We start from the raw sequence: 18,820 nt of genomic DNA, 5'->3' as shown, positions 1-18,820 counted from the left end.
TTCATTAGTTCTATCCTTGATCTCGGGGACCCCTCTTATTCTCAATCCTTTGCTCAGGGGTTTGATTGTGTTTTGCGCCGCTACTTGTGACCAGGTTTTACCCTGTTCTGCTATTGGCAGGCTTTGGATGGGATCTTTAATATTTTCCATTTTTGTCGAGACTTCGGCTACTACTTTAATTAATTTTGAAATTTCTTCTTCAATTTTTTTGATGTTTTCACTTTTGTCATGTGATGCTGTGCTTCTGATTACTTGATCTCTTTTTCCGTCGGACAAACAGGTATTGCATATCAGTAGTGCGTTGTTACCAAGTTCCAGTATTCCATTGAGTGCCACGGTCGAGAGGCCAGTGCAGACAACTTCAAGGTGCCTAGAGCAATTACAGGTGATGCAATTGTATATTGGGTCATTTTCGTTTATGGGTTTCTTGCATGTTTTGCAAGGTTTTTTGTCCTTTGACATTCTCAGTTTTATTTATGTTTACGTCCTCTTATCTCTGTGGAAACTGTGTTTGGGGGATGAAGGTTTAGGTAGTGTACTCGAGTCCTCAGGGTGGTACCTAAAGGGCGCCGATTGAGGACTGAAGTATCAGTGTTAGGGTTATGAAAACAGTTGTTTGGGACCTTAAGGGTACTTGATGACTAGCGGGAGAAAACGGTTTTATTTATAGATGTGAATTCACAAAGACATCAAATCGGTGACATTCGACCTGAACGCCGTCAATATGCATATCGGATTCGAAATTTTTTTGTTGCATCTGAGTGAGAAAATTGGCGGTTTTCGCGTATTAGTAGTGTTAATCTGACGATGTGATGATTCGGGAATGTTTATTTTGGCCTGACATGCTGAGTTTTAGAAATTCGATTTGAGCGTGAAAGACACGTAATAATTTGAGATTTAGCGACAACTGAAACTGCGAAAAACACAACAACAATATACGTTGAAAGGGACGAGACGAGAAATACGAATTTTATAGTGATTGACAACCAGTCCGAGTTGTAACGATTGTGCCGCTACAATCGTTACAAACCAACTTCCGAGAACCAGGAAGGGTGTTGGGACGACATGACCAGCCTTCCGGAAAGTAGACAAGACTGTTCTTCGTCCGGATTCAAGAATCCGGAAAGGACTCGGGAGAGAACTGTAACCCTTTATTTTTTTAACTTTTAGCTTCCTGAGTATGTCCTGAGTTGAATATAATTAACATCGAATTTATTTTCAGATAATGAGAAGCTAGGAGTTAAGGGAAAGGTTGATCCATCTCCAATGGGATTGATGATTTTCATCTACCGAATAAAAACAATAGTAATATAATAAATAAGTAGTAGCCCTGTTTTTAGGAGTGACCTCGTGGTCTGGGGATACTGAGACCCAGCCATGAGCTCACTCTTTTCGCATGTAATTAAGTTTATCTGAGCGTTCTGGCCGAAGCCCGAAACAGTAACGTTTTTGTCGACGCGATGTTAAAAGGACCACACAAAGAACTGACTTTGGCAGAGACAGTTAAAAGCATGTAGAGCTGTGTTTAGACGCTAGCCAGTCGTTTAACAACCTAGCTTTATTTTCCGTCGATATGTACTTCCGGGCGAATGTTACAGAATGTTACAGCATTGATTTTGTCCTCTGCTTATTGAAGTGCAGTGTTTTTTTATAGTTACCACCAAAGCAAAAATGTCTAAGAAAAAATCAACTGTTGAAGACAAACGACAAAAATTGATTGAAATTTTTTTCGAACAGTCGGATTTTCTCTCACTGAAAGAAGTTGAAAAATTTGCTATCAAGCAAAAATCGATACCTCCGATGCTGGTCAAACAAATTTTGCAAAGTTTAGTGGATGATGATCTGGTTACATGCGATAAAATTGGCTCTTCTAATTACTACTGGGCTTTTCCAAGTGAAGCAATAAAATCAAGAGACTTTCGATTGCAAGAAATAATCAAAGTTTTGGAAAATCAAAACTGTAAGTTGAACAATATCGAAATCCAACTTTCTCAAATAAAAGATATGCAACCAGGTGAAAGCAAAGAATTTGAAAGAGACCAACTGCTGTCTAAAACAATTGAAAAAGAGCGAGCAGTTAATGAACTTACAAAAGAAATAAAAGCATTACATTCAGTCGATCCGGAGTCCTTGAACAATTATGCACTGGATGCTCAAAAATTCAAGGAGAATGCAAATGCTCTAACTGACAATATTTTTGCAATATTGTCTTGGGCTAAAGAGAAAAACCCTACACTAGAAGATAGAGAGATTATGCAGCACATTGGAGCACCTGAGTGCGTCGATTTCCTCGATTGAAGGATATATAGTCAAACATCGGTTTTGTTGGATTGTTTGTACAATATTGTTTTATGAGTCAAAATAACTTATGTCATATAAATCATGGTTGTCGCTCAAATAGTCCTGCTTTCGAAATATTTTCGACCAAGCACTTTTTTGAGCAGAACTGTTCTTAAATTAATCATGGTCGTCATCTGAAACACGTCGCTGGAACTAAATCACTTATTTAGGCCGTCTGATTTTATCAGCTAGTCTGAAGTTGGATTTAAGTCATGTTTTGATTCCGGTTTCGACCCTTCTCGGTTTTCACGCTTTTGATTTCGAGCATTTTTATCTCATCAGAAGTTTTTATTATTCGTCATTTTTTTTATCATTTAATATTCGTAATCCGTCCTTATTTCAACCAAACATTTTGTTAAAGCTTCGATTCTGAGTTTTAACTTGCTGGAGTTTTGCTGTAATTTTTACAAGTGTTTAAGAGCAAAGCAAAAAATCTAATACAAAGTATGGTAATGTTGGCTAGTTGTGATTTTGTTGCTTTTCGGAAAGCAAGTGTCTTCGATCCTGTAACTTCTCGAAAATCATTCATTACCCTTGCGATAAGCAAGGCTTTTGCAACCGGGTACTAGACTTTTTTTCCCGTAAACAACTCTGTCCACAGAATTCGAACGTATTTTACTGTAGAGGTAAATGTAGTGTGATTGTTATGAACGTGTTTTACTGTAGAGGTAAATGTTCAAACGTGTCTTACTGTAGAGGTAAATGTGCTTGTGTGATTGTTATGAACTCCTTTAATAGTATTTTTGTGCCAAAAAAATGGTATTTTTCTGGCACTTGATTGTCGGCTTTAATTCCGTCGGCTCATTTTCCGAATGTTTTTTTTTCAATTACTTGTTGGTTTTTATATTAATGGTTGAAGTCCCACAAAATGTTTTGGACATATCTAAATCACTTTACCAGATTTTTCTCAATAAAAAAAATTTAAAAAAGAAAAATATATTGAAAATGTTCGAATTTGTTTTGACATTTAAAAATTTTGTTTGTTTTCAGTTTGCAATATAACTTTGCGTCTAACCTTTTATGCTTTTATTTGTTCAATCAGCTGTTTTCGTCATACCGTTTCTGGTGTAGGTATTTGTTTATGTGTTTTCACAAATTTCTCGTTTATTTTTCTGTTAACTTTTTCTACAACAATTGAAAATTTGTTCCCATTGCTTTTTAGCACATATTGTTTTGTCAATTCATGCTGTTTCAATTTAAAAATGAGAACCAAGCAAGCCTGGATTGCTGGCAAATCAGGAGTAATTAAATCCAAAATTTTTGATAATTTAAATTAAAATTGGCAGTCGAGATCATCGTTTTGCAAAGTCAATTTAAGTTGCTGTCAGCTAATTTTTTGTTCCTCCGAGTTTCTTTGTGTTAAAAGGGTACAAACGGGAACCAAACAAGCTTGAAGTGCTATCAAACCAGAAATTTTCATTATCAAAATTTTCGATAATTTTGTTCAGAATTGCTAGATGAATTTATCTTTTTTTTTCCTTTTTTGTTCGCAAATTACAAAATTGTATTAATTTTTTCTCAAGTTTAGTTATTTTGGTCTGTTTTTGGGCTCCATCCTTCTAAAAGTAGTTCAATAGCTTATGTTTTTTTAAATATTTGAATTTTTTTTGTTTGATTTTTTGGTAAATCGTTTTTCAGTCAACTTGTTGCCTTATCTGATCGGATTTTTTTAGAAATGAAAATCGGCGTTTTTTGGCTTCATAACTGTTCAAAATCATTTGATTTTCATAAAAAGTGTCTAGTGCTTGTGTTTTTGTTTCATTTTTTTCTGATCAATATTTTGTTGAACTCATATAAAACAAGTTTTGGATTGTTTTGGAATTTTTTCGAAAGTTTTTGCGAAATTTCTGCTGGTCAGTAGTGTCGTTTTTTTAGAATCATTTTTTTAAGTTCACCTTTGTTGTGTTTCTATCTAATTTGTGTAGGCTTCTGAAAAATTGAATAATGTTCGGTATTTATGTGTCTTTCATTTACTAATTTAACAAGAAAATCAGAGTTAGTGGTTTCTGGTTTTTTCATCAATGCAGTTTACCCATGGTTCGATCGCGTGACTTCGGAATACTTCGATGCATAGCAGGTAGGTTGAAAAAGAATGTTGGAGGTAGGCTGGTTTAAAACAGAAGCTAGAATTTTGCGTTTGTATATGAAAAACAGCAGACAATAATTAAAACAACCAAAGAAACGAAAGATTAAGGAACATGTTGTCACCGCAGAGAACATGTATCCCATAGCTTCACAGCTGGTAACAAAATCTTTTCATTTTTATTCCTTCTGGTTCAAAGGCACATTCTTGGAAATGCATGCAAACAGGTGGTGTAAGACAGACGGGAGTGCTCTGTCTGTCGTGTCTTAAGGTGTCTGCTCGTTTGACCGACGTAGCTGGGCAGGCATCCAGGGCGTTCGTTATATCTCACGGCTTCGATCTTTCCTCAAAATAATAAATCTAGCTTCCTCGTGGTAAAGTTGGTTTTACCACCCGTTGGTGGTTGGGTATTGCAGCAAGTTGGTCCGAGATGTCACTTCTGTTTCATGAACAAATTTTATTTCTAATCTTCTAATAGTCGTTTTTTGTCGTTGATGAGAGTCGATGAAAGTAGTGAAGACTCTGCTATATAACGTGATGGTTTTTGTGTTTTTTTTTAACGAAAAGTCTTTACCCTTGCGATGAGCAAGGGTATTGCAATCGGGTACTAGACTTTCCCCCCTTTAAATAACTTTGTTAACAGCACTCTTCTAGACTCATATCAAACAAGTAGTGGTACTTCGTTTGATAAATATTTCAAATTTCTTAGCGTTCCCGATCGACTTAATATGGAGGTAAAGAATATGCCTGGATGGTGAAGGTCCTCGGTTCGAATCTGACCATGACCTGTTTTTTCAAACGGGAAATTTTCTGTTTCAAATAAAATAGTCGGCCAATTATTTATCTGCTTATCTGTTGTCGGCTTAGTTGTCACATCTTGAAATCGATTTTTTTCGCAGCGCGCATTTTTCAATGTTTTAATGTTGGATTTACTCCTACAAAATTTACCGTGACCTCGTTTTTCCTTCGTTTTTTTAACTCGTTGTTTCGGACTATTTTTTTATCGGCCTAGTGACCATATTTTAAGTCGTATCAGGGGAACACAATTTTAACACTCCCCTTCGCATTTTTACGTTCATTGTATGTTAATCAATCGGTTTGTTGAAATTGTTTTTTTGGTAAATGGGAAATTATTTCCAAATTTATTGGCAAAATCTTAGTTGTTCTCAGAAACTTCTGCTGATTTTCAAAAAGGGGTATCAGTTGAAAGAACGCCTACTCCCATATGACCCTGCATTCTCCCTTAGAGTATCTTTTTATTTCACACTTCTGTCTACAGCCTTCGGAAAAGTCTGTGGGGGAATATTTGACCCATAGTTTTGTGATGGAATATTTGATCCATGTTTTCGAATTTTTTGACAACATCCCATCGCAAATCTGATTTTTTGGTTTCAATGAATAAAAAGATATTGTAAAGCTCCCTGTACAAGCGTTCACGCCCAAGTTTTTGATTTTTGACCATTTTGTGTCTTTTTTTTTCAAAATTTACCTTCTCAAATCTCATATTGTGGGTTCAATGGAGATGACGGGCAGTGGGAATCTCCCCTGCATTAGCTGCCACTCGCAAGTTTTAAATACAAAAGACTATCGCTTTCGGAAAAGTCAAATTGGACCATTTTGAAAATTTTTTGAATGTTATCCAAAACTTCTCTTCCATATCTGAGGTTTTGGGTTCAATTCAAAGAACGGATTGTAAGAATTTCAGTTGCTTCTGCGACTAAGCACAAATTTTGCTGGCACCAAAAGTTATGGCGCTCAGATTTGTTGACCATTCTTTCAAAGTTTTTCTTCTCGAAAACACCATTCAAAATCTGACATTTTGGGCTCAATCGAAATTACGGGTTGCGTGAATTCCTTCTGCATAAGCGTCTATGACCTACTTTTTTAAATTGTCAAATCTCTGATTTGTATCAAATTTTTGATTAGTGGATCGTTTTTTTGGACTTTTCTTGCTAACTATCCTGCCAAATCTGATATCATAGATTTAATCGAAACAACAGGTTGTTGAAAGCCTACGTTAATAACTGGCTATGCCCAGTTTGTTTAAGAAAGTTATGGCCGTTGAAACTTTGACAGTTCTTCAAAAATGTTTGACTTTACGCGAAAATTACAGTGGCAATTCTCAGGTTGTGTTCAATGGAGAAAGCCGGTTTTGGGAATCGTTTCTGCTTATGTGGCGACAACTTGCTTTGTAGACGAAAGTATCAATTTTAGAAAGTCTTTCGACCGTTTCTTAGAACTTTTGACCTTTTTTTAGAAATTTTTTGAGTTTTCTTTAAATTTACTCAATCAAATCTGTGATGAAAAGTTCAATTGACTAAATCGGTTGCGATATTTATTCCTGCAGAATTGCCAGCTTCTTATTTTTGTACAGAATGTTATACTCTTCCAGAGAAGCAACTATTTTAGTAGAGAGAAGTTTTGGGCAAATTCGAGTTAGCAAATTCGTTCAATATCATAGACATGCCATTTAGCTGGGACCTTAGTTGTTTTTTATCAATACATAAGAAAATTTTGTTCTTTTCTCCAGTTTTTTCAACATTTAAATTTTTTTGCAGCTCAAATTTTTTTTTCATGTTTGCTGTATCGCAAGTGATGCATGTATTAACTCATATAAATTTTCGTTTTATCTGATAATAAAATGATGATGAAAATTTCTTGTTATTGTTCTGTCACAAGTGATTCGTTTGTGTTTTTTGCCTAGTGAACTTTTTTGTTTTGAGATATTATTTTTATATCATGTTTTTTTTTAATCCCCGGCATGGCTTCTGTGTTTTCAATGGCGAAAGGAAGCGACTTGTAATCGATAGCTAGTTTTTTCGCGTTATTTTGTTTGGTCGGCTTACTTTTCATAGCATGGGCTTCTCTTCTGATTTAAGCAATTGCATTATAATTAAAAGTCGAGTTGTTATTAGTTGATTTCACAAATGTTTTTTTTTGCTTGAATGGTTTTAGTTTCTTTAATATCGGCTGAAACTCCTATATCGCGTCGGTTGAAACCTCAGCGGTCTCCACTCGATTCCAGTAAATGAGACGTCAAGTGATTCTGGTTGCGGCACCCGTTTCGGCGAATCATCAAGCGGTTCGTGGTGTTTCGCCTATACCGGATCTGCGGAACACCAGAAATGAACGGTTTTGGTTTCATAGCCGAAGCTGTCAGCCAGCGTCGAGTCGTTACTAGTCATCAGGAGCGAGCTCGACTGATTTGCTTCAAGGCTGATCCAACCTGAAGGCCGAAGCGTCGTCAGCATTAGACCAAATTGAAAATGTAGTTAGTGTTGTAAGAATTTCGGGTCTTTGAAAGAGGTGGTTGATATCGTACGGGATGTTGAAGCACTTGGTTAGGGAAGCTTGGCTAGAGTCTGTTGAGGTAGGAGTGAAGTAGGAGGGAGTAGCCGGGAGGTAGTTCAGCTAGGCTGGAATGGGCCTTACGGTTCGCCTACTTAAGTGTTGTCGGCTTACTTGGAGCTCGGTAAATGGTTTCAATTGTCTGTTTAATGCTTTCGATTATATTACTCGACTTCAATTGAACCTCATGCGAGACTAGTATCAAATTTTTGTTAATGTAGTTTTGTTTTCAAATATTTTTGTCTTCCATTTGTCCGAAAAACGGCGTTACCACGGGCAAACATCCGACAGTTTTCAAAAAGCAGGGAAAATATTCAATTTCTAGCTCTAATGACCGAAATAATAGTGAACTGCGCAGTGGCGCCAACGTGCCAACAGAGGATGAGACTCAATGAGTCCGTAATTATTATAAAAGTTTCCCTAGATGTTTGCCCTAGACCTGTATACGTTATATTACAAGTATTGTGAAGCTCGGCTTCGCCTTCGAAAATACTTGAAGGCTAACTTCTGATGGGCTATCATGATTTTCTTGAGCGACTTTATTGTGCGTAAAATTTTGTTATTTGTTCAATCCGTTGTGTTTTTCAGTTTCGCCAATGAATCAGATTGTGGATCTCTAACTGTCGGCGCCTGAAAGGCTTATAACCAGAGACAACGTAAGTTATAAGAGCAATGTTATCAACGGACGACATCTAATGTTCAGAAATTTAACACAACCAAGAAGTTTGAAGCGATGGATTGAATTTCACCATGTAGCTTTCGTTAGCAATTTTTTTTATCAGCTGATAATTTATCAACAATAAATTATTGAAAAAACAATTTTCAATACGAATGTTCAGTTTTCAGAAAATCTAGAATCTCAAGTTTTTTTTTGGATATGTTGAAACTATTGGAGTTGATGAAATAGAGTATGCTTGTTTCTAGGGCAAAGTTTATATTTCATTTATTTCTCATTGAATGGTTGACGACAATTATCCGTTTTTTGACATCAGAAATAAACCAAGTTTGCAGCGGTTTTTTTGAGGTTATGTTTTTGCATTTTAGTGCGTGCTTCGCCAGCTGAACATCGAAGCAAACGAGATATTGTTGGTTGCGTTTACCTCGCTTAGGAAACGCTTCAATTTTTCCTATTTTATTTTCCGTTGCTAATATTACTACAAGAAAAAATGCTTAAATTAATAAAACAACATACGAAAATAAACTGCGGTTAGAGATATTTGAAAATAATTAACGATGTCATCAAACGGGTTGATAGGCACAATCTACTGATTTGATTTCTTAGATTTACTTGGCGAAATAGAAAAGTTACCTATTAATCCAGTTTTTTAAATTGGGATAATTTTTTTATATCAATCATAATTTGCTCTGGAAAGTCAGCTTGAAGGCAATAAATTTTTCTGTGAAAATCGAAAGTCTTTGTATTAGAGTAAAAACAAGTTAAACCTTTTTTCTCGTTTCTCATGCGTTCATTGACCTTTGGGAATTTCTGAATTCGGCATCAATTATCTTTTTTAAAGCTTTTTTTCTGGCGATTAAGAAAAGGAAGAATCAAATTGCTTATTAATTTCAGTACTACTTCTATTTTCTTTCAAATATCGAGTTTTTTTTGAAAAATCAATTTTATTCTTATGAACATTTTCGGATTTTTGGCGGTCATGAAAAAAAACTGAAATCCAGATATCCGATAAGGTCTACAAATTAAATGACTATTTCCAGTCTTACGGCGGATAGAAATAGTTTCGCTCGTTAATTTTTAAAAGATTATTGAGCGAAACTAAAGATCAAGCCAAATAAAAAAAAATCCAATTGCCGACATCAAATTTAAATTATAAATGAGCGATATTAATTGAGAAAAAGTTCGTACAAATTGTTCCTGGATAAAAAATCATTTTTTTTCATAAAATTTTAGTAAGTTTTTTTGTAAATTGAAAGTATGAAGTGTAGAGGTAATGTGATTTTTGCTTGTATTGGTGTTGATGAATTTTTTTTTCATGAAAAAACCTTCAAATGCTCTAATAACTACATATGTGCATTCATACGTGTTGATATATTTATGAATGCACTTAGGTGTATATGCACCTTTTGTGATCAATTGAAGACTATCTGCTAAAAATTCTGCGCTCGAATTATAAAATTGTAATTGGCGCGAAAACACTTGAACGACTTCAGGTTTCGGAATTGGATTTTTTATGATTTACCTGTGGAATAAAAGTTTTACACATATTTAGTTTTGACTGGGGTTAAATTGTTGTTAAATTGTTCTTGAAATTTAAAGAGCCTCATTTTGATTTTTATTGTTCGAAAGTTGAAAAAAAAAATTTTTATTTCTTTTTCTTCACAGTTTTCCAATCTTCTGTTGGACCTTGTTTTAATTTCACTTAAATTGGGTGAAAACGGTTCGAATGATTTTTTTTTGAGTGGTGGATTTTTTTGTATAATTCTAGCTGAATGAAAAGTTAACCTTTTTTTCTCCAATTAGGCAAGTTTTAGCGTATATTTTTCTCCTCTTCCGTTTAAACGATTCAGTTTCGATTTTGAAGTTATGTCGATCATGATGATTTTCTGCTCTGCTGGCTATCTACTTAGTTTGTTCTATTGCTTTTTTGTTCAGTCTAAACATTAATGCTCAAAATAGCTGATGTGCAGATAGTAAATTTTTGAATGAGTTCGAATGTCCTTAAAAAGAAACAGTGAACAAGAAATAAGGAAAGAATAATCACTATAAGAGTTTTTAAACCAATACTATTTAATGGACTTTTAAAAATATTATATGCAAGATTACCAAGGAAAGTCAATCAAGTTGCGAATTTTCAACTAACCTCATATTGCTGATTTTTGTATACCTTTTGAAAGATATTGATGCTCTGTGCAGTAAATAAAGAGAGGGTTTTTCTGCATTTTTTTTTTTCATAAAGTTACATAAAAATTGACGATTTTGTGCAAAAAGGCCGGGCGAAGCTTCCAGTGGGTTGTTTCATGGCGTGATGTATATCATCAAAAAGTATCAAAGGAACAATGATAAAGATACGAATTATTAGCAACAAATCAACAATGCACAGCTCAGCAATTTTAAATTTATTTATTTGACGGGAATTTATATCCTCTGAAGGATATTGATGCTCTGAGCACAAAATTATCAAGAAACTTTTTGAAATTTTGTGAAGCTACGGGTCTTTGAATGGTGCCAATCTCGGATGAAAAATGCGAGCAAAATGTTTTATTTTATTTGAACGTGTAGTGTATATCGTGAACAAGTATCAAAGAAGTATTGAAGAAGAGACAAATTTTAATCTTCAATTGACAGAATTTTCATGCGATTTGAAATGTAGTAAAGGAAAAAACAAATTATGAATTTTAAAAGCATTTTAAACAACTATTTTTATACCATCTGAAATATTGATGCTCCGCACAAAATGATCTTTGAAGATATCTTGTGATATTTAGTAAACTAGAGGGTGTTGGAAATTTTCAATATTGAATGTTTAATGCGCGCAAAGTTTTTAGTTTTGTTATAATGTGTAGCGTATTTAGTACGCGGCGAAAAGAGTGGAATCCTTGGAAAATTTTTGTTAATTACGAAAAAACAATTGAGGCAAATTGATTGATCAGAATTTTTGTTATTTCCAATACTTTTTATCTTTACAAAAAAATTTTCAAACAGAATTAGTGGACTTTGACCCTCCATTCAATCATGTTTATCAGAATCAATTATGAATTGTTTAATTAGCAGAAATTGAACGCGATTTAAACTAACTCGTTTTGATTTTGAAAGTGATTTAAATCGAAAACTTATCGTCAAAATTGAAAAATGCGATTGGACCAAAAGATAAAGATTTTTTCAAGGAAACCACCGATTTATTAATCAGACGCGTCTAGGAGGGATTAAATTTACAAACATTAAACTTAATAATTTGAATTTCACGTTGCACCAATTCTATAATTTTTATAAGATAGATTTTAAAAAAATATGCATTGATAGAAGTAATTCTGAATCCTCCGAGCGATCTTCCAACTGGTAGCGATTCGCTTTTGTGAAACAGTTATTTTTTTCTTGTTAATTTTTAGCGAGATAAAATCAGCCTCATTGCCTTGTGGTAAATTATATTTCTTAATGCAGCCTCTCGCCGCTGATTTTCTGCCTTTTTGTTTGGCCGACTCTGGGGTTTTACCTGCAGAGTTTTTTTTGTTTCTATGCAGCTTTAGTGACACGTAGAATATTTCTTGGTTTTCTTGTTTTTTAAAGCAATCAAAAGATTTCAAAACGACTCATTTTTGTTATCATTAGTTAGTTCTGCTGGAAAGTTTTGTTTTTTTGATGCTCAATCAAGTTTTTATTTTGTCCCAATGTAAAATTTGTAGAAAAATTCTTGGTTTTCTTGTTTTTTAATATATAGGAGAAAGTAGACGTATTTGAGGTGTTATCGGAAGCTTTCCTACACACACATCAAAATTTTACATATCACTGTTCAATTTACCCGTTTCACAAAAGTTATGTTTTCTGATTCTATGATTTATAATGAGTTTATAATAAATAGTTCGATCCGCGTTCGGTTAACATGCTTACTTAGATTTTTTTAGATTTTGATTTGTCGATTATTTCTTTTAATGTGTCAGCATAAAACGAGTTTTTTTACTCCATCCTTCGAAACGGTATCAAATTTAAGCAGTGAACTTATCTTGTTTCTGCAAAAAATTAAGAGTAGCCGGTTGCTGCAAGTTGCACAGAATTTTCCGACCATGCGAAATTTACAGTGAAATACAATGGGAAAAAAACTTATTTTCGTTTACTTTTTTTTCAGTTGAATTCTGAGTTAAAAATTATATAAATTGAATGTGCGGAACTTAAATTTTAAAATGTATCTTTTCCTGTTGAAATTGGGGCAAATGAAAAATGCGTTTTTGTTCGTGCGCAGCTTTTTTCAAGATAGTTTATAAGAATCCATTTGCCTGATATTAGAGTTTTGTTTAAAACTACTTTTTGTGGCAAGCTTAACTTGGCTATAAGTTCAATCTTATTATTTCGGGTTCGATTAATCTTTTGTTTTAGGATATTTTGTCTTTTTTGAGGATTCTGAGCAGCATGGAATTTTGGTGCTCCGTCAGTTTCTAGTAGGGTTCAAAATTCATGGTTCTTTTTCTTCATTAGAAGTCTCCAATTTAAGTGTCAATTCTAGAAACTCGCTACTAATTTAATTTTCGAGTCTCTGATCAAATATTTGGATTCCTTGGTCGCATATTCCGTTCGGTTGCAGGTTTTTAGACATATCGATAATCAAATATAATCTAGATTATCTTGTTAAACAATCTAGGTTATGCATGTCTCTATTTTTCAGCGAAGATAAAATTTTAATCGTTGAAGTTTGTACCCCTCAAAAAAGTTCAAGGAAATACTCAATAGATATGCCAGCTGTCCTTAAACTGATTGAGCTAAATTAAGAGGGTATCTCTTGCTCGTTTCTCTAACGCAATTGGAATTTTGACCTTGAAATCTCATAAAGTGTGGATCGTTAAAAAGCTGATGACATATAATACCATCTTTGGGTGACCTTTTGTAGAAAATACGATTAAGTGACTGCCACTAGAATTCCGAAACCCAATCGGAATTATCTTCAAAATTAAGAGTCGATGAATGGAGTGAAGACTTATCTGGGTCGTGGTGATTTTTTCAGGAAAAGGGTTTTTCACGCTCAAATTTGATTTTTCGGGGCTTGATTTTTGATTAAGTTCAATTCATTTCCTTTGTTAGTGGAACTATCAAAACGCAAAAATGTAAGGGTCACAAAAAACTTGATCGGCTTCTAATTTTGAAATTGGAATTCAATTAGGAAAAGTGAAACAAAAAGTTTACCTATTGATCTAGTTTTCTCAAATTGGGTTAATTTTATCAAAAAAGCACCAATCACAAATTGCTCCTGAAATTCAAAGAACTTTAAAGGCATATTTTTTAATTCAAAGTCGAAAGTTGAACTTTTTACAAAAATTAGTCGGTTTTTTTTTCTGTTTCCTTCGTTCATTACTCGTTTCCAACTGTCTGTTGGCTGGCTACGTTTTAAAATATGAAATTCGAAAGTTGAAATTTTTGAAAACAAATGAGTTTTTTTTTGTTTCCTTGCGTTCATTGGCTCTTTTCCAACTGTCTGTTGTTTGTTTTTATTTGCCTATCATAGGATGTCATAGTCAATTTTCTATAGACTAAATGTCAGAATAGGCAAAATGTCAGTATTAGATCTTATTATATTATTACCTATAAGAAGATAGCTGCAGATCAAAACATATGACTAATAATTTTTCATGTTATAAAACCACATGCAAATAGGTATCAAAATGATTAAGCTACAATATGGCACAGTGGTATTCGAAGGGCTTTCATTCAGCTGACACAATTTGGGGGCGTAATGAGTATGGAACTGGTGTCCACATTGAAAGTCGGAAACTTCACAATGAATGTGAATTGCCTCCTGATTTTTTGAAGGCTACGAAAAGTTGCTGTTCTGACCATTTCCTGTTCATGCCATGTCTGACTTACGACCCAATTTTACGGCTGAAAGTCACCAAAACAGGTGGTCCGTTTTCTCTGATGATTGCGCCACTTGATGATTCGTTCTTTGCTCGCACGACCCGTGACGGATTTTCCATGCCGAGTCTACAACCCCTCACCTGTCGCTCGGAATGCTTTCATTATCAGATCTGAAAATTGTCCAATCTTAAGGATGCTAATGGCGTTCAATAATGCACTTAAAATTGACAAATCCTGCGTCGCAAGCATAAATAAATACAAAATGCGGATTAATTTTCAAAAAGTTTTATAAACAGGATTGAAAAAAATTTAAGGTAAAACTGCTGGCTGTTAATTTCAGAAGTCTAAATTTGCACAAAGAGCGTTTATAAAAAAAAACTTGAAAACGGTGAAATTTTTCCCGATCTTTTAGTAACCAATTGATTATCTGATGTTTTCATGCAATTTTGTTAGCTGTTCTTAACTAAGAGTTAAAAAAAGCCAAGAATCTCACTTTTTGATTCCCATTTTGTTTTAAGATGAACCTAATGTGGCTAGTTAAGTGTGAAATTTTGACCATTAAATATTCGAAAAGAAAAAAATTGTCTTGTTTAATATTTTTTATAGATCTTTGATGGAATCAATGCTGCTGTGAGTTGCGGTGAATATCCTGGTTGTGAATATTAAAATCAAAAATCAAGTTATTAAAAAAATATAACATTTTTAGAAACTATGTTGTCATATTAATTTCATAGAAATCCGATTTTTTTAATATCACTCAAAGCAGTTAATAATTTGAAAAATGGAATATGGCTCTTTTTGGGATTGATCTGAAAATCAGTCTGACGTTAGCTGACTCCTGGTCTCCGAGGTGGTTCTTTGTGCAACAGCAAAACTGACGAGGCAGCCACACCTGATTTTCGACGAGTTCTGATTGCAAACGATTTTTCCGTGTCGTCTGTGATCTCCCTGACCAAATTTCTAAGGGTCACGATATTTGATTAGCAATCTTTAATTTTTACGAAGACCAAGAGAAACAAATGCTTTTAATTGCTAAACAAAAACTACAGCTTTACTAGTACTGTGGTGAAAGTTTAACCGCCAGCTCTTGTTAATCGAACTATTTCAAGATTTTAGTTTGGAATTATCTCAGTAATGCCGTAATCTGAATGATGAGCGTGTTTAGATTTTGCTTCGCAACTTGGCTTTTTAGATTTGAAGTTTGAAGATTTATCAATGAGTTCGGCTTTTTCTTTTTACTTTTAGTTTGTAATTCTGAAACTTCAATTATCTCCATTATTCTTAATAATCTTGCATTTTCTTAATTACCTTGCATTTTCAAGATTGGAAAATGTTGACCATAAAATTGCATTAAGTATTGGGGAAATATCTCATCCTACTAGATACCCATCCCCCTTCAAAATTAATATATATGGCGCCAAAAGTGAACCGAAAATGAATGTCATCAAAAGTACCCTAGGGGGCCCTTTGGGTAGACAAGGGTTGGAATCCCTGATGAGGGGAGGGGAGGATAGAATAAGAAATTTAAAGAAATCCGAATAAAAATGGATAGAACTAGAAATTTGATTTAAAATGATGTACCCTAGAAACAAAATGTATCAATAAAACAATTGCAGTAATGATTTCAATTTATTTCATTGGTATTGGTTAATATTAATTAAACAGCAGAAAAAAGGGAGCCGCAGAAAAAAGTAAATGTCTATATGCAAACCACGATGCGTTTCACCTATCGTTTGGAACCTATTAGGATTAAATATTTCCCCTCTTTGCAAACGGGGTAAAAATAGTTAGAGAGATCGCAATTTACGCATGATGAAAAATGAAAATGAAAGTTTTATTGCAAAACTGGTCGATATTACTGAGAAAGGCTGGGTATTAACACGGAACAGGTCAACGAAGAAGTTCCTATGTAATTTAGCCGCAAACTATGGTTCTTTTATCTGTTTTTTCTTTTAGCATAAATTTCACAAATATCAGACCATCTAGTTTTGAATTGTCGTTTTATTTGAATTATGGCAACCTTCCAAGTTGGGCTCTTTTCTATTTTACCCACTTGATTTTCGTCTGAAATTCAATATAAAAGTCTATTTAAATTGACTTTTCATGTTATTAACTTCATTAAAACGTGTAAGCGTGAACAGGTGAACAAATTTACAACATATCTTACATGCAAAATGCTATGTGAACAATTTTTGAACAGTTTCATTTGGTATTTGTATTTGGACCAAGGGGAGGGGAGGGGGGGGGGGGGTGGTATTGATCATGGTATTTTTATGAGGGGGATGAGACACTTGAAAAGAGCACCATGTTGATTTAAGGCTTGGATTATCAGCACTGCGTTGCTGGGAAATCGATTCAATTTCGTGATAAATTTTTCATTTTTCATCATTCAGGGTTTCAATTTTCTGGTGCACTTACTTGTATTGTATGAGAATGATAGTTAAGCTAGTATAAAAGATTGGCCGATACAAGTAAAATAGTTGTCAAAACCTGTAAAGATAATAAGGTATAATATTTTCTTCAGTTACCTATTTAAGTTTTGGGGGCCCATTCAATCCAACTAACTATCTTATATTTCCTTTTTGTCTTTTACTTTTTAGCCGATAAAAAGGTACTTTAGCGACCCAGTATTTAAATTAAAATGTGATGCGGGATATATTATATAACGAATTTTAATTGTCGGAAAAGTATTTTGAAGCGTGGCGATTTAAATCCGAGTAATAATGGGAAGAAATATTATGTGCCTCTGTGCGTTGATTTTGTATTTAATTGTTGTTTAAAAACGGTGGGGACAGCCGGGAATTGAACCCGGGACCTCTCGCACCCTAAGCGAGAATCATACCACTAGACCACTGTCCCATGAAATCTGCTGTCTGGCGTCTGTATATGAACAGCAATACAACCGCAGAACTGTTTTTAGATATATAAACTGCTTGAAACACAGCGAAGAATTGACAACAGAGCACGTAATTGTAAATACCAGAATAAGCTGTTGAGTTGAACCAAAAGCAAAAGAAAAGATCCTTTTCTGAGCATTATTCGGTGCAAATTCGAAACAATAAGCGATCGATTCTTCCGATTGATCTGAATGAGAAGTGATGCATCGTCCGAATGCTGCTGCAAACCATAAGATGAACATGCATTCCGCTTACCCCCCTCCTGCGTCTTTGGGGGGAATGATGGGGCGAGGTCGAGCTGGGGCTGGGGGCAGGGGCGGTAACCCGAACCCTGCCTTTTTCAATCAGCGTCAAGGCGTGTCTGTTGGCGGTGGTGCAATGGGAATACCCGGCAGTCAGAATCAGCGTCATGGGATGTCGCTGCCTGGCGGCGGCGGCGGAAACACCGGAGCAGTTGGCGGGGGAGGAGGAGGCGGCGGAACTAATTTGGGAGTGACGATCAGACTGCACGGATTGCCCCTGACTGCGAGCTCGGCAGATATCCGCAAGTTTTTCTCAGGTACACGCAAAAGTACAAAAAAAGTCAAATCTTGACTGGTAATTTTCATGCAATTTTTGAAGCGTAAGCTTGTTTTTTCTTATACATTCTGCCCAAAAAGTATTGTGAACATCCCCGCATTAAAGTTAAACGTGAAAGTTTATTTGCTTTAGCAAATTATTTCTTGTTCAACCCATCATATTTGCGAGTATTATTATTTCTGTTCTCAGGTTTCGAGAAAATAAAAATTTGGGCCGTTTAAGTAAAAGAAAAACCGTTCTGTGAAATTTGGGAGAGTTGCCAAGGGTTTCACAAAAAAGTTCGAATCTGCAATTATTTATAACGATCCATAAGCTTTAGCCCTAATTTTTGAGAAAAATAGACAATTTTTATCGAAATTAAACTTGCATAAAACTGGCAGTTATAGTAAAATTTCAAGTTAGTTCAGAATTTTTAAACATTCCAAAAGTTCCGAATGGTCGAGAAAACAATGAAGCTTCCCAATGCATAGGATACAGACGAGGTCTGAGAAGCCGAGAAAACATCTATTGATATTTGCTTCTACCCTGATTAAGATGGAGAAAGCGCATGTAATTTTGTATGAACTCCTAAAAAAACGGAGTTCTTGTAAAAATTAACTTCAGTTTTGAATAAAAACTTAATTTGTTTGCATGAAAATTAGTCAAGTGAAGTCTCAGAATATAAAACATAAAAAAAAGATGATAAAAAAGTTCGACTCATTTTAGGAATTTATTGTGATAAACTCGAGTAAAACTCACTAGTAAAACTCATGTTCTAAAAAGGGAGGTTAGTCGACTACTTAAAACCTACATGTGATAAAAAAAATGGAATCACTCATGCCATTTGGGCCGAATGCCCGAAATTTATGGAAGCCAATCCGAATTCAGTATTTTAAAATCTGAAAGAATTAATCGGATAATTAGTAAGTTTTGAGCAGTTCTTGATTATTTTTCGCACGCGCATAGGTTTTTCTGTCATAAGAATGGCCTCCTAAATACAGCAGTTAAATAAATAAACAGGTTGCTCGGTCGTTTGATGTGTATTAATGAAATAGCAATAACTGCTTCAAATTTAAA

The 18,820-nt window shown here is 34.5% G+C and overlaps 2 protein-coding genes and 1 non-coding gene across 4 annotated transcripts in view; 2 read left to right on the top strand and 1 right to left on the bottom strand.

The window, feature by feature from the left end:
- The first annotated feature begins 1,462 nt into the window (after positions 1–1,462).
- Positions 1,463–2,298, top strand: LOC134851829 (meiotic nuclear division protein 1 homolog). Its single transcript, XM_063868082.1, has one exon. The coding sequence runs from the start codon at positions 1,672–1,674 to the stop codon at positions 2,296–2,298; it is 627 nt and encodes a 208-aa protein (XP_063724152.1). The 5' UTR covers positions 1,463–1,671.
- Positions 2,299–8,356: 6,058 nt separating this feature from the next.
- LOC134851244 (uncharacterized) overlaps positions 8,357–18,820 on the top strand; it is a 29,362-nt gene continuing 18,898 nt past the window's right edge. Inside the window, exons 1-2 of one of the 2 annotated variants that reach the window (XM_063867242.1) lie at positions 8,357–8,427; positions 17,209–17,744. In XM_063867242.1, the coding sequence (XP_063723312.1) occupies positions 17,387–17,744 (358 nt within the window). In that variant the 5' untranslated portion in view covers positions 8,357–8,427; positions 17,209–17,386. The remainder of the gene's footprint in view (positions 8,428–17,208; positions 17,745–18,820) is intronic. The other variant, XM_063867243.1, reaches the window with a different exon arrangement.
- Trnap-agg (transfer RNA proline (anticodon AGG)) lies at positions 17,076–17,147 on the bottom strand. Its single transcript has one exon. It is a non-coding gene; the product is annotated as a tRNA-Pro (tRNA).

Source organism: Symsagittifera roscoffensis, chromosome 7, assembly GCF_963678635.1.
Source record: "Symsagittifera roscoffensis chromosome 7, txSymRosc1.1, whole genome shotgun sequence".
Lineage (NCBI taxonomy): Eukaryota > Metazoa > Xenacoelomorpha > Acoela > Convolutidae > Symsagittifera > Symsagittifera roscoffensis.
This window is presented reverse-complemented; position numbering and strand designations above follow the sequence as displayed.

Bases quoted from the DNA above. Each gene is read 5' to 3' on its own strand.
- LOC134851829 (XM_063868082.1), top strand. From the start codon at position 1,672: ATGTCTAAGAAAAAATCAACTGTTGAAGACAAACGACAAAAATTGATT.